Raw genomic sequence first — 13227 nt, 5'->3', positions numbered from 1 at the left:
TCTCAAGACTCTAAAACCTAATGATACTTACTACTGCTGTGACAAGTCCATTTCCTGGACTTTATATCCTTCAACACAGGTCCCTAAGGGGCAAGGGCCTGTCTACTCTGCTGCCGTTACCTGCTGTCTCAAGACTCTAAGACCTAATGATACTTACTACTGCTGTGACAAGTCCATTTCCTGGACGTTATATCCTTCAAACCATGTCACTAAGGGGCAAGGGCCTGTCTACTCTGCTGCCGTTACCTGCTGTTTAGAGACTCTAAAACCTAATGATACTTACTACTGCTGTGACAAGTCCATTTACTGGACGTTATATCCTTCAATCCATGTCCCTAAGGGGCAAGGGCCTGTCTACTCTGCTGCCGTTACCTGCTGTTTCAAGACTCTAAGACCTAATGATACTTACTACTGCTGTGACAAGTCCATTTCCTGGACATTATATCCTTCAAACCATGTCCCTAAGGGGCAAGGGCCTGTCTACTCTGCTGCCGTTACCTGCTGTTTCAAGACTCTAAGACCTAATGATACTTACTACTGCTGTGACAAGTCCATTTCCTGGACTTTATATCCTTCTACACAGGTCCCTAAGGGGCAAGGGCCTGTCTACTCTGCTGCCGTTACCTGCTGTTTCAAGACTCTAAGACCTAATGATACTTACTACTGCTGTGACAAGTCCATTTCCTGGACGTTATATCCTTCAAACCATGTCCCTAAGGGGCAAGGGCCTGTCTACTCTGCTGCCGTTACCTGCTGTCTCAAGACTCTAAAACCTAATGATACTTACTACTGCTGTGACAAGTCCATTTCCTGGACGTTATATCCTTCAAACCATGTCTCTAAAGGGCAATGGCCTGTCTACTCTGCTGCCGTTACCTGCTGTCTCAAGACTCTAAAACCTAATGATACTTACTACTGCTGTGACAAGTCCATTTCCTGGACGTTATATCCTTCAAACCATGTCCCTAAGGGGCAAGGGCCTGTCTACTCTGCTGCCGTTACCTGCTGTTTCAAGACTCTAAGACCTAATGATACTTACTACTGCTGTGACAAGTCCATTTCCTGGACGTTATATCCTTCAAACCATGTCCCTAAGGGGCAAGGGCCTGTCTACTCTGCTGCCGTTACCTGCTGTCTCAAGACTCATAAATCTAATGATACTTACTACTACTACTACTGCTGTGTCAATTCAACTGCCGGACGTTATATCCTTCAACACAGGTCCCTAAGGGGCAAGGGCCTGTCTACTCTGCTGCCGTTACCTGCTGTCTCAAGACTCTAAGACCTAATGATACTTACTACTGCTGTGACAAGTCCATTTCCTGGACGTTATATCCTTCAAACCATGTCTCTAAAGGGCAAGGGCCTGTCTACTCTGCTGCCGTTACCTGCTGTCTCAAGACTCTAAAACCTAATTATACTTACTACTGCTGTGACAAGTCCATTTCCTGGACGTTATATCCTTCAAACCATGTCCCTAAGGGGCAAGGGCCTGTCTACTCTGCTGCCGTTACCTGCTGTCTCAAGACTCTAAAACCTAATGATACTTACTACTGCTGTGACAAGTCCATTTCCTGGACTTTATATCCTTCAACACAGGTCCCTAAGGGGCAAGGGCCTGTCTACTCTGCTGCCGTTACCTGCTGTCTCAAGACTCTAAGACCTAATGATACTTACTACTGCTGTGACAAGTCCATTTCCTGGACGTTATATCCTTCAAACCATGTCTCTAAAGGGCAAGGGCCTGTCTACTCTGCTGCCGTTACCTGCTGTCTCAAGACTCTAAAACCTAATTATACTTACTACTGCTGTGACAAGTCCATTTACTGGACGTTATATCCTTCAATCCATGTCCCTAAGGGGCAAGGGCCTGTCTACTCTGCTGCCGTTACCTGCTGTTTCAAGACTCTAAGACCTAATGATACTTACTACTGCTGTGACAAGTCCATTTCCTGGACTTTATATCCTTCAACACAGGTCCCTAAGGGGCAAGGGCCTGTCTACTCTGCTGCCAATTACCTGTTGTGTCAAATATTATGATACTTACTTTACTTCTGCTGCTGCGACCCGTCAACTACCGGACATGATATCCTTCAACCAAGGTCTTGAGTGTGTGAGGACCTGTGTCTACTCTGCTGCCAATTACCTGTTGTGTCTAACCTTGTGATACTTACTTTGCTTCTGATGCTGCGACCAGTCAACTACCGGACATGATATCCCTCAACCAAGGTCTCTAGTGTGCGAGGACCTGTGTGTACTCTGCTGCCAATTACCTTTTGTGTCAAACCTTATGAGACGTACTTCTGCTGCTGAGCCTGTGACAATTCAACTACCGGACGTTGTGGTGCCTACAACAGACAAAAAAGTAATGCCAGGCAGGCAAGAGCCTAATGGTTGTCATCACCAGCCAGTTAGATATGCATTGTGCAATACATACAATACAACAAAGACCAGGTTTTTTTAAAAACTTTTATTGCAATTTGCAATAAGTTTTGTCAATTTTTTTTAAAAAAGGTACAAAACAAGAAACACAGGAAAACATAAAACTTTCCTTTCTTACAACAGAAAGAGTTTGCGAGAATTGTAGTTGGACGAGACAGGAAACTTCTGATGTCTACTACTCTATCAACATAACAGTGCATTGCCTATCAACTGGGAGGGGTGACCAGGACACAGGACAGTTGGCACTGTGTAACATAGTCCCTGGGCCAGATTTCTCAAAGCATTACCGACAGTTTATTCTTCTAAAACTGTTCTAGCCAGTTGAAGAATAGTTCTGCATGATAGTAAGAAAATTCGCAAAGCCTATGTAATAGCGACAGTTTAGCGTGGATTTCTAGAGCTACACTACAGTTAAAAAGACTCTGAAGAGAAAAAAAAATATATGATATAATGAATTTGTAGTGTACTATGAATAATTACTAGAAGATTTGCATAAAAGAAAATATTCCCTTTTTTTTAGGTATATAGTTGTATTTATAACATTGGATCATTATACACTATGTTCAGATTACACATCACTCAGCATTCAGAATTCTTCTTTCCGAGCAGTCTGTGAACTACTGACCTCGCCTCTGGCAGAGAAATATTAAATAGTTCAATAACATTTCAGATAATAAAAGTCATAAAACAGCCCATTCCACGACTCTGAAAGCCGTAGAGATTAATGGCTTCTTTGCATAGAGATAACAACTGGAGTTTATTAACACTTCTTGTACTGGAAACAATTAGACTGATGTATCTGATCTTAACGTTTTATTTCTTAGCTGTACTACACATACAAATCATAATAGCATAATTTTTTTTCGCTTCAGTGTCTCTATTTGAAGGGGCAGTTTATTGATAATTACTATTTACATTAATCACATATCTGTTATTTTATATGGAGAGCTTATCTTTCTCCATCGACCTTGGCGTCAATTCACCAGAGGTTACCAACCTATTTATCTCTTGGGAGGTAATTAACCTCCTGTGATATCTCCAAGTAGCAATTATCCAGAAGTATAGGGGAAATTATCGATCGAGAGAAATGCAAGAGATAAATGTGAGATAAGTATGAGATAAATAAGTGATAGTTAGTAGTTAGTTTTTCCCCAAATCACATTTCACCAGGGAAGAAACGGTGTGTGGTCATTCGTAATTTTTACATCTCTTAACCCCCTGAATTAACCTGGAGATATCGTGGTTTTCACACAGCAGCTGCTGCTGTGGAAGATGCAGCCTTTTGAGCTTACTCTGTTAGGCCTGATGCACACCAAAAACCGCTAGTATATTCGCAAAATGCTAGCAGATTTTGAAACGCTTTTTCTTGTTTTTCTGTAGCGTTTCAGCTAGCATTTTGCAGTTCTGTGAAGCGTTTTTGGTGTAGTAGATTTTCTGTATTGTTACAGTAAAGCTGTTACTGAACAGCTACTGTAACAAAAACCGCCTGACAAACCGCTGTGAAGTGCAGGTTTTCAGAGCGGTTTGCGTTTTTCATATACTTAACATTGAGTCAGAAACGCCTCCGCAATCCTAAATCTGCAGCAGCCCGGGAGTATGCGTTTATGCAAAACGCCTCCCACGCGTATCCGCAGCCGCAAGCGGATCGCAAAAAACGCAGCCGAACCGCTCTGGTGTGCACTAGGCCTTAGAGCTTGCTTCTATTATGAGGATACGAAGGCGCAGGAGGAGGGTCTGTTTAATCGCCCCTCGTATTTTTCGTGTGAGAACAGTTCGTGATAATTTTACTGAGACAGAGGTGGTTAAGACGTTCAGACTCACTCGTGAATGATATGATTAATGATGTGATCCGGCAGTATAAGGCGGGAATACTCTGGTCATGTATTGGTTAAACTCTGCCTCCTACCCACAATGCTTCACTTTCATGCTTACAGAGCGGAGAAGTAACCCATGTAAATCATTAAAACCGATTATTACCTAAATCTCTGCTTTCTCACACTTTCCTCATGCATATCTCTCCATTATCCCCTGCTATCGAACACTTTTCTCTCTGTCCTCTCACACTGGTGAATTGACTCCAGAGTGTTAAAATACCTCATGAGATAATCTACCTACCTTTTTTCTCTTAGTAAATCCTCTCTGGTGAATTGACGCCCTTGTGTTAAAAAAAAGTAGATGCTATCACTTAGTTTTGCTTTGGCCGATGGCTCATTAGCATAGTATGCGACGACAGGCTTCAGCCTGCTTATAGGCTAGCAGACACTCCAGCTGATTTATAAGGCTGTCTCATACACCACAGAGAGCTGGGCTGTGTCATGCGCCGGACGGACTTCTCTGATAGCAGACCCTCAAGCTGATAACGCTAACTCACTCACTACAGAGAGCTGCGGTTCTCTGTAACTAGATAAGTAAATAAACAAACATGCTTTTTCATAAGTACATAATTAGCCGACTGCTTTATCTATTCAATTAACTGGTTACAGAGAACTCAGAACAGCAGCTGTCTGTAGTGTGTGAGTCAGCGTTATAATAAATCAGCTGGAGTGTCTGCTATAAGCAGGCTGAAGCCCGTCGTCGTACAGTATGCTAATGAGCCAGCTCAGCTCGCTGCCAAAGCAAAAATAAGTGATAGCAACTATTTTTTTTAACACAAGGTCTATGGAGAAAGATATGCTCTCCATATGAAGTAACTGATATGTGATTCATTTAAATAATAAAAATCAATAAACTGAACATTTAAGAAATGTGGAAATCCATTCCTTTAATGTTGCAGAAAAGTGCTCATTAGCAGTTCTACAGATAGTGTAGGCTAGATGTGATTTGTGAAGGGCTCCTCCCCTCTCAGTCAGAGTTTGCTGACAGCAGGTGTGTTGGTAGCCTTAGCCACAGCAATTTTCCGCACACATTGCACTGCCTGAGAGGCCTTCCTATCTCCTTCTATTCCTTACAGTTTAAGAAGGAATCTTCATTATCTAGTGATTTTTTTCGGCTGTCTGAGACAGTTCTGCAAGGATTTTTAAAAATAATACTAATATTTTGTTTAAAACGCTCTTGATAAATCTGGCCCCCTGTCACCTCAACAAAAGGTTGGCTGCCAACATCAAATCAACCATTTGCCTGCTCTTTTAAAACAGGGTGGGTAAGAGATTAGAGTGCACCTGTCTGTAATGTAATCTCAGTACAAATACAGCTGCTCTGTGAGGGCCTCAGAGGTTGTCTTAAGAGAATATTTGGATCAACAGCACTGTGAAGTAAAAAGAACACACAAGACAGGTCAGGGATCAAGTTATAGAAAAACGTAAAGCTGGTTTAGGCTACAAAAACATTTCCAAAGCCTTGAACATCCCAAGGAGCACTGTTCAAGCAATCATTCAGAAATGGAAGGAGTATGGCACAACTGTAAACCTACTAAGACAAGGCCGTCCACCTAAACTCACAGGCCAAACAAGGAGAGCGCTGATCAGAAATGCAGTCAAGAGGCCCATGGTGACTCTGGACGAGCTGCAGAGATCTACAGCTCAGGTGGGAGACTGTCCATAGGACAACTATTAGTCATGCACTGCACAAAGTTGGCCTTTATGGTAGAGTGGCAAGAAGAAAGCCATTGTTAACAGAAAAGCATAAGAAGTCCAGTTTGCAGTTTGACACAAGCCATGTTGGGGGACACGGTAAACATGTGGAACAAGGTGCTCTGGTCAGAGGAGACCAAAATGGAACTTTTGGTCCAAAATGCAAAACGCTATGTGTGGCAGAAAACTAACACTGCACATCACTCTGACCACACCATCCCCACTGTCAAATATGGTGGTGGCAGCATCATGCTCTGGGGGTGCTTCTCTTCAGCAGGGACAGAGAAGCTGGTCAGAGTTGATGGGAAGATGGATGGTGCCAAATACAGGGCAAACTTGGAAGAAAACCTCTTGGACTCTGCAAAAGACTTGAGACTGGGGCGGAGGTTCACCTTTCAGCAGGACAATGACCCTAAACATAAAGGCAGGGCAACAATGGAATGGTTTCAAACAAAACATAACTATGTATTAGAAAGGCCCATCCAAAGTCCAGATCTAAATCCAATGTAGAATCAGTGGCAAGATCTGAAAAATGCTGTTCACACACGCTGTCCATCTAATCTGACTCCGGAGGACTCCAGGAGGACCCGCCTTACATCCTCCTTTTACCGGCAACCTGGGCAAAATATTCATGGAGCCGTTCTCCCTCCTCCCTGCAGGCCAGAATCCTCTGCCGTTGGTCCTCGATCTGTGCCTCCAGCTGTTGTTGCAGTTGCTCTATCTGCTGCTGAAAAGCAGCTTGTAGCTGCTGGAGGCGCGCTTCATATTCCACCCGCTGCTGCTGTACTTGTTGCTCAAGGGCAGCAACACGGGCGGTTAGTTCAGAAGCTGTAAAAAACAAGATGTACAAAATTACAAAATTACACTATACATGGACATTGTACAATAACGTTTAATAAAAGTAAAAACAGTACAGTGTGGTACCGTATTAGCCATAAAAACAAGGAGTTTTGAAACAGGATGATAGCATTTATTGGCTGATTTTGAGAAAAATAACATGAGATTTTTCTAATTATAAAAAGGCTTCCTTGTACTTTTCCTTGGCCAACACTGAAAACACGGCTTACAAACATTGACATTCACTGTATTAATGGGTGGCTTAAAGTCAGAAATGAGATTTAAAAAAGAGACAAAGTACATACATTGGATCATATTTGTACAACATGGTTAAAACCAGGACTCTTGTTTACAACTTCTCTTGCTGGTACAATGGCTTTTCAATATTACAATATTCTTTTTATTTTATTTTTAATTTTTCAATTCAATTTTTCTGTTATATGCTTGTGTTTGATGGTGTTTACTGTTTACTGTCACTATGCATTATTTTTTACTTGCATATGCTGGTTTGAAATGCCAGAATGCTCTTTAGTTTAAAATTAATGTTGCATGTGACTACTAGCCCAGTTAGTATTTCAACTTGGAATTTCCAATAGTTACCCATCATCATCACCAGAGTGTACTTTACGTTACATGAAGGGAACTGTTTAACTTATCAATTTAGCCCAGAGGCCAGGAAAAGTGTTCTGAGTAACAGTTAAGACATGTAAAAATACATTAATGTTTGCCGAAAAATTATTCAACTCTGTATGTCAGTGTACATAAAGTGTGGTTTTCATTTTTAGTCAGGAACCAGTCCGCCGAAGGCATTTTAAAATCCGAAAGCTCACTGTTTACTCATGTCTAAGTTTGACAATGAATGGTATCATCCAGATTCAAAAACAAAACTCCTGGTTTTACCTAAAGTAAAGAAAGAGTAATGAAATATGACTGCCAAAAGTAGTGCCTTGCAATCCACCCAAAAAAATCAAAAATGTATTAGAACTTGTTGTGGCTACAATGGATGTGAAATACCTTTATACTACCATTCCACACATGCATAGTACTGCAGCTTGTCAACATTTCTTCAAGTGATATGTTGCCCCATTATGTACATTTATTTATGGCCAAATTTGAATGAAGCTTCCTTTGAAGTTGTGAAATTAAAGCATGTCCTTACATTATATTTACGGATGATACACTAGTTTTACTATGGACATAATCACTGGCCGGAAGAAGTGTTCTAATTTGGAGGCAGGGTGATGTAGTGGTGGTTGGTGTGTTAGTGCTCTTGCTTTGCAACGATTCCAATCCCTTCAACATCGGGATGTAGTTCTTAAAGGGGGGACAGGCAAAAATGGCGCACAGCGCCAATAGTGTCAGAATGGCGCTGCATTACAACGATATTTAACGTTTTATATGTTCAATTTTTTTAGCAGGGATCGTGCTGGAGAGGCAGCGGGCTGGCAGCGGGGTCGGGCTGGAGAGGCAGCGGGCAGTAGGGGGTCGGGCTGGAGAGGCAGCGGGCAGTGGGCTGGCAGCGGTGTCAGGGTGGAGAGGCAGCGGGCTGGCAGCGGGGGTCGGGCTGAAGAGGCAGCGGGGTGGAGGGAGGATTACGCAGCATGTGTATATTGTGTATACATTACCTTGTCCCGGCCGGCGATCGCTCCTTCACTTCATAGCTTGCACGAGTTCTGCATCCAGCCAATCACCATGCGGAAACTGAAGCCGCATGGTGATTGGCTGGATGCAGAACTCGTGCAAGCTATGAAGTGAAGGAGCGATCGCCGGCCGGGACAAGGTAATGTATACACAATATACACATGCTGCGTAATCCTCCCTCCACCCCGCTGCCTCTTCAGCCCGACCCCCGCTGCCAGCCCACTGCCCGCTGCCTCTCCAGCCCGACCCCCGCTGCCAGCCCGACCCCCTCTGCTAGTTCCCTGCATTTTTCAATGGCGCACCATTCTGCTGTTTTATAAAACGCTATTTACCGTTTTAATGGATTTACATTAAAACGGTAAATAGCGTTTTATAATCGGCAGAACGGTGCGCCATTATTTCCTCCGCGCCATTTTTTACTGTATGCCTTAAAGGACCACGAGCGCAAAAAACAGTAGGCATTGAAAATCTGACATAACCGACAGATTTTGGGACAATCCATCTCCTCATAGGGTATTTCAAGGGTTTGCTTTGTTTTCAACTGCATTTCCTGAACATCTGATTAACTGAAAAATTAACAAGAAACCAGCCGGCCTCACTAATCACTTGAACAGTCCACTGTATTATGTCAGTGACATTTTGCAAATGTTCAGGAAATGCTGTTGCAAACAAAGAAATCCCTGAGAATCCCCCTTAAAAACATGGACTGGCCCAAAACCTGTCATCTGTCCCATTTTAACTGCCAACTTTGTTCAAGATAGTGGTCCTTTAAGTTTTTACTTCTGTCAGAAGCTATGCTCCTGGGAGCAAAGAGACCATCTTCCCAATACACAACTATCCAGGCTCTCTTGCTGGCATGGGAACACTTTATCAAATTCCCGCCTAAGTCGTCCCTGACTCATAGTCCTATCATCTCTTTAAATGCCCTTAAAATCCTCAGCCCCCATTTGAACCTATCCGCATGGGATAAAGTTAAAATCACCTCACTAAACCAACTGTCACAAGGCTCTCAGCTTAAAACATTTGAGGAATTACATAAAGAATTCCAATTACCATTCAACCAACTCTTTACCTACCATAGGATATATAGCCTGATCAAAAATAACAAAATTAATATACCCCAGCTCAATAGTCATATCCTAATCCTAACAGCCATTAACAATAAAGGCCCCCCCCCCACACACACATTTTGGCCGGAGGTATCTCCACTTGGTATACGTCGATACTAGAAGTGAGTGATGCCTCACTGAAAAGATATGCTTTAGCCTGGTCCAATGACCTACAATCTAACATAACTGACCAGCATGTGCTCAGGACCACTTCTAAAAGCCTAAAACTCTCAAAGAACAACTCCCACTGTGAACTTTCACGTAAAGTTATTTTCAGGTGGTATCTGACCCCCAGAAGAATGGCCTCGTTCTCAGAGGATAACTCCCCCAACTGCTGGCATTGTAAGAACTCAGTGGGGACTCTACTCCACATGCTATGGGAGTGCCCTAATATTGCTCAGTTTTGGGACCATGTGGAACTCTTAGGGCTGGTTCAGATGGACGTTTGGAGGCGTTGCGTTCGTTGGCGTCGCGTTCAGCAGCGTTCGTGTGCGTTTGGATGCGGTCGCGTTTTTTCTTCCCCTAGGGGGACATTAGCCGTCACGGTTAACCTCCCCTGGAAGCTACATGTAGCTTCCAGGGGCTCCTTGAACGCCAGGGAAAATCGGGACCCAAACGCCGCGTTTGTGTAAACGTGCTTGAAAGCTTGGTACAAACGCTCCCATTCACTTGAATGGGAGCGTTTAGCACCAAGCCCTGAACGCTGGCTGTAAACGCTCTGCAAACGTCCGTCTGAACCAGCCCTTAATTAATAGCTTTTTCCTTCCCTACTTACGTACGTCTATCAGCTAAATTAGCTCTTAGTAGGGCTAGAGGAGATCCCACTAAATTTGCAGCCCCAGGTTATGCATATCATTCTGTCGGCACTCTCCCAGATAACTAGCAATTGGAAATCGGCCGACTACCTATCTATTTCCCAACTAATCTCCCTAGTAAACAGCAACCTGAATATGGAATATAAAATTAGACTAAGATCCTCAGTGGACCATAAGATCTTCACCCTTCCTAGTACCTGGTTGGAATACACTAACTAGAATCTCACTTCCAATATAGCTCCTGGTATACTATACACTATAAGTTAAGTAGGTAGTGTTACTTATGGTAGACTAGTCAGACCTCGTCCGTCCTTCCCACAGGTGTTGTACTTTATACTCACTACAGCGACGAGCATTATGTAGACACTCTAGCACTGAAACAGGATCCCTGTAACCCTGTATCAAGGGCTAACCTTCGGGCCACTCAATTGATACAGTACATTGATGTCCGAGCCCTGGGGGTTACCTAGTATGGGTCAAGTTAAAACTCCCAGGCTGGACTAAGCGCATAGGAGTGCTTCATGTATTACCTCCCTCTGTTCTTCATGGGAATAAGACAGACCAGGGGTGTTATTCATAGAATAGTTTGCAAGTGTATTTGAATGTATGATGAATATTATGCAGTCAGCTGTTTTCATTACTATGGAACTCTGTATTTGAAATGTAATAAAAAATTATGATGAAGAAAATTATTTTTACTTCGGTCTGTATTGTTTTCCTCCTAGCACTCATTCTTCCGCCCACATCCAAAACATCTACAACTAGTATACTTGGCTTCCCCCTGAATAGACCCTAGAGTACAATACGATACATACACTACACAATGGCTCCAAATCAATAAGCTGCATCAAACACTTATTAATGTATTTTGTTCTACAACAATAAATTTTACTTACACTCAGCTGTTTCAATGGCACCACTTTCTGGCCTGCCGGAGGAAAGTTGCCGTGGCCGGCGTCTGCGCAATCGCACAGAGATAGAGGCTAAGATAAAAAGAAGACATGGTATCATTCACCTTTTTTTTTTTTTTTTGGGACTGTAAAAAAAAAAAAAAATTCTATTCTGTACAAAAAAAACATTATGTACTAATCTCCTAAGAGACGTACCACTGTCATCTGATTAATGTTGCAACTTTGTTAAAAAAATACTTACATGCCACAGATCGGCTCCGGGAGCGCCTTCGCCCACGCTGCCGGCAGCGCCTTCGCCCACGCTGCCGGCTGCTACGGGGCCTTTGGCTGGTGCTGGGTCCAGCCTCATCATCAGCAGGGGGGGAGGCAGCAGCAGGATCCTCCTGAGTGGGGTCCACAATATTGCGGGAAGAGGGAGGAGCAGAGGCGGAACGGGCCCGCCTGCGTGCCTGAGACCGATCCACTAAAAAAGAATGTGAGATTGTTTTTAAAATTGTGAGTTACATACCCAATAGGAGAGAAAATTTGTTAGACATGAAAATCGTAAGGATTTCCAAGGTTGAAAACACGTACACATCACGCTACATATATGAAAAACACATTATTTACTTACATTCCCGAAGCTGGTCTTTAATTCTCCTCACCGCACATGGTGTCTTCGACTTGAAGTCGCTCCACATGGTCTGGATCTTCTTGACCGACCATGTGCGGTGGTATCGGGTCTCAAGGTCCCGCTGTAGCTGGTCCAGGATAGCCCTCTTCTCCTCCCTCTTCCTCTTATCGTAGGCCCCTCGTAACATTGTCTGAAAAAAAAAAAACAACAACAAAATTAATGATCCGCTAAAAGTAACCTTTACAATACCTACATCGCTTGCTATTGTACTAACATATGATAAGACTGATGAAAAGTCAATTTAATGTTCAATTGACTTATCATCAGCAGTCTTATCAACTCCTTGAACAATAGAAGGAGATTTTCGGTAAGTTAATCGAAATCAAAGTTATGAGAGCCTAAAGGCCAGTACAAACGCTACACGGGAGGCAACGACGGGTCTGTAGTCACCTCCCGCTGGTCAGATTTTCCGTGGACAGTCCGACGTGTCTACAGGCTGTCGGCTGACTGATAAGGCTCTTTCTGAGGTTCTGAGCAATCCGCCCGGCGGCCTTTACAGACCGCTGTTGAGTGTTGACTTGAGTGTGTGTATGGGGCGTACAGTTGTGTAGTCTGAACATTAAGCCCTTCAATTGCAAAGCTTCATGGTACTCTTAAAGTAGCTACAGATGCAGCATGCATTACACAGTCAAGCAAAATAAATTGAAAGTCATGGATTAATACAGTGAAGAAAAAAATAAATAAACTTACTTTAATAATCAAATTCTTTTCCCGCTTCCGCAGGCGTGCAGCGGAGGCAGCAGAGGCTGACGTCCTGCTCCTCCCACCATCACCATCACCACCACCACTCCCACCGGCTTCAGCAGCATCTGCCATGTTCGTACAACTCTATGAATAATAACATTGCAAAATATCAAATATATTTTTTCACATACGAGAAATTATTTATGATCAAAACATGTATAATTGCAATGAGTTTGCTGTTTTGAGGCAAACACAGCGACATAGCGTTCTATACTCTGTACAATGACTATTGTGTAAATGGCTATCTAGTTACAAATCATCTGATTAATAGTAATACGGAAGTGGATATCTAATACTTTCATATACTTCTGAAGTGCTAGAAATTCCTGATGTACTTGCTAGGGAGCAGTAATGAATAAGAAAATTACCATTTTGGCGGAAGACAGCGCTGCTTCCGCCTCTGGGAACACGGAGAGAGCGTTGGTGTCATCTGGAGCTGGCAGCGTGCGGCGTTCTGGATTGTCCACGCTGCATAGGAGGAGCGTG

At 43.2% G+C, this 13227-nt stretch overlaps 1 protein-coding gene across 1 annotated transcript; it reads right to left on the bottom strand.

The window, feature by feature from the left end:
- Window positions 1–6603: 6603 nt before the first annotated feature.
- LOC137504867 (probable ATP-dependent RNA helicase DDX46) lies at window positions 6604–12813 on the bottom strand. Its single transcript, XM_068233461.1, has 5 exons — window positions 12688–12813; window positions 11938–12127; window positions 11566–11787; window positions 11310–11396; window positions 6604–6839 (listed from the first exon to the last, which is right to left on the bottom strand). Exons 1-5 carry the CDS (start codon window positions 12811–12813, stop codon window positions 6604–6606), a joined length of 861 nt encoding a protein of 286 aa, XP_068089562.1.
- Between the last annotated feature and the right edge of the window lie 414 nt (window positions 12814–13227).

The sequence above is a fragment of the Hyperolius riggenbachi genome, chromosome 4, assembly GCF_040937935.1.
Source record: "Hyperolius riggenbachi isolate aHypRig1 chromosome 4, aHypRig1.pri, whole genome shotgun sequence".
NCBI lineage: Eukaryota > Metazoa > Chordata > Amphibia > Anura > Hyperoliidae > Hyperolius > Hyperolius riggenbachi.
This window is presented reverse-complemented; position numbering and strand designations above follow the sequence as displayed.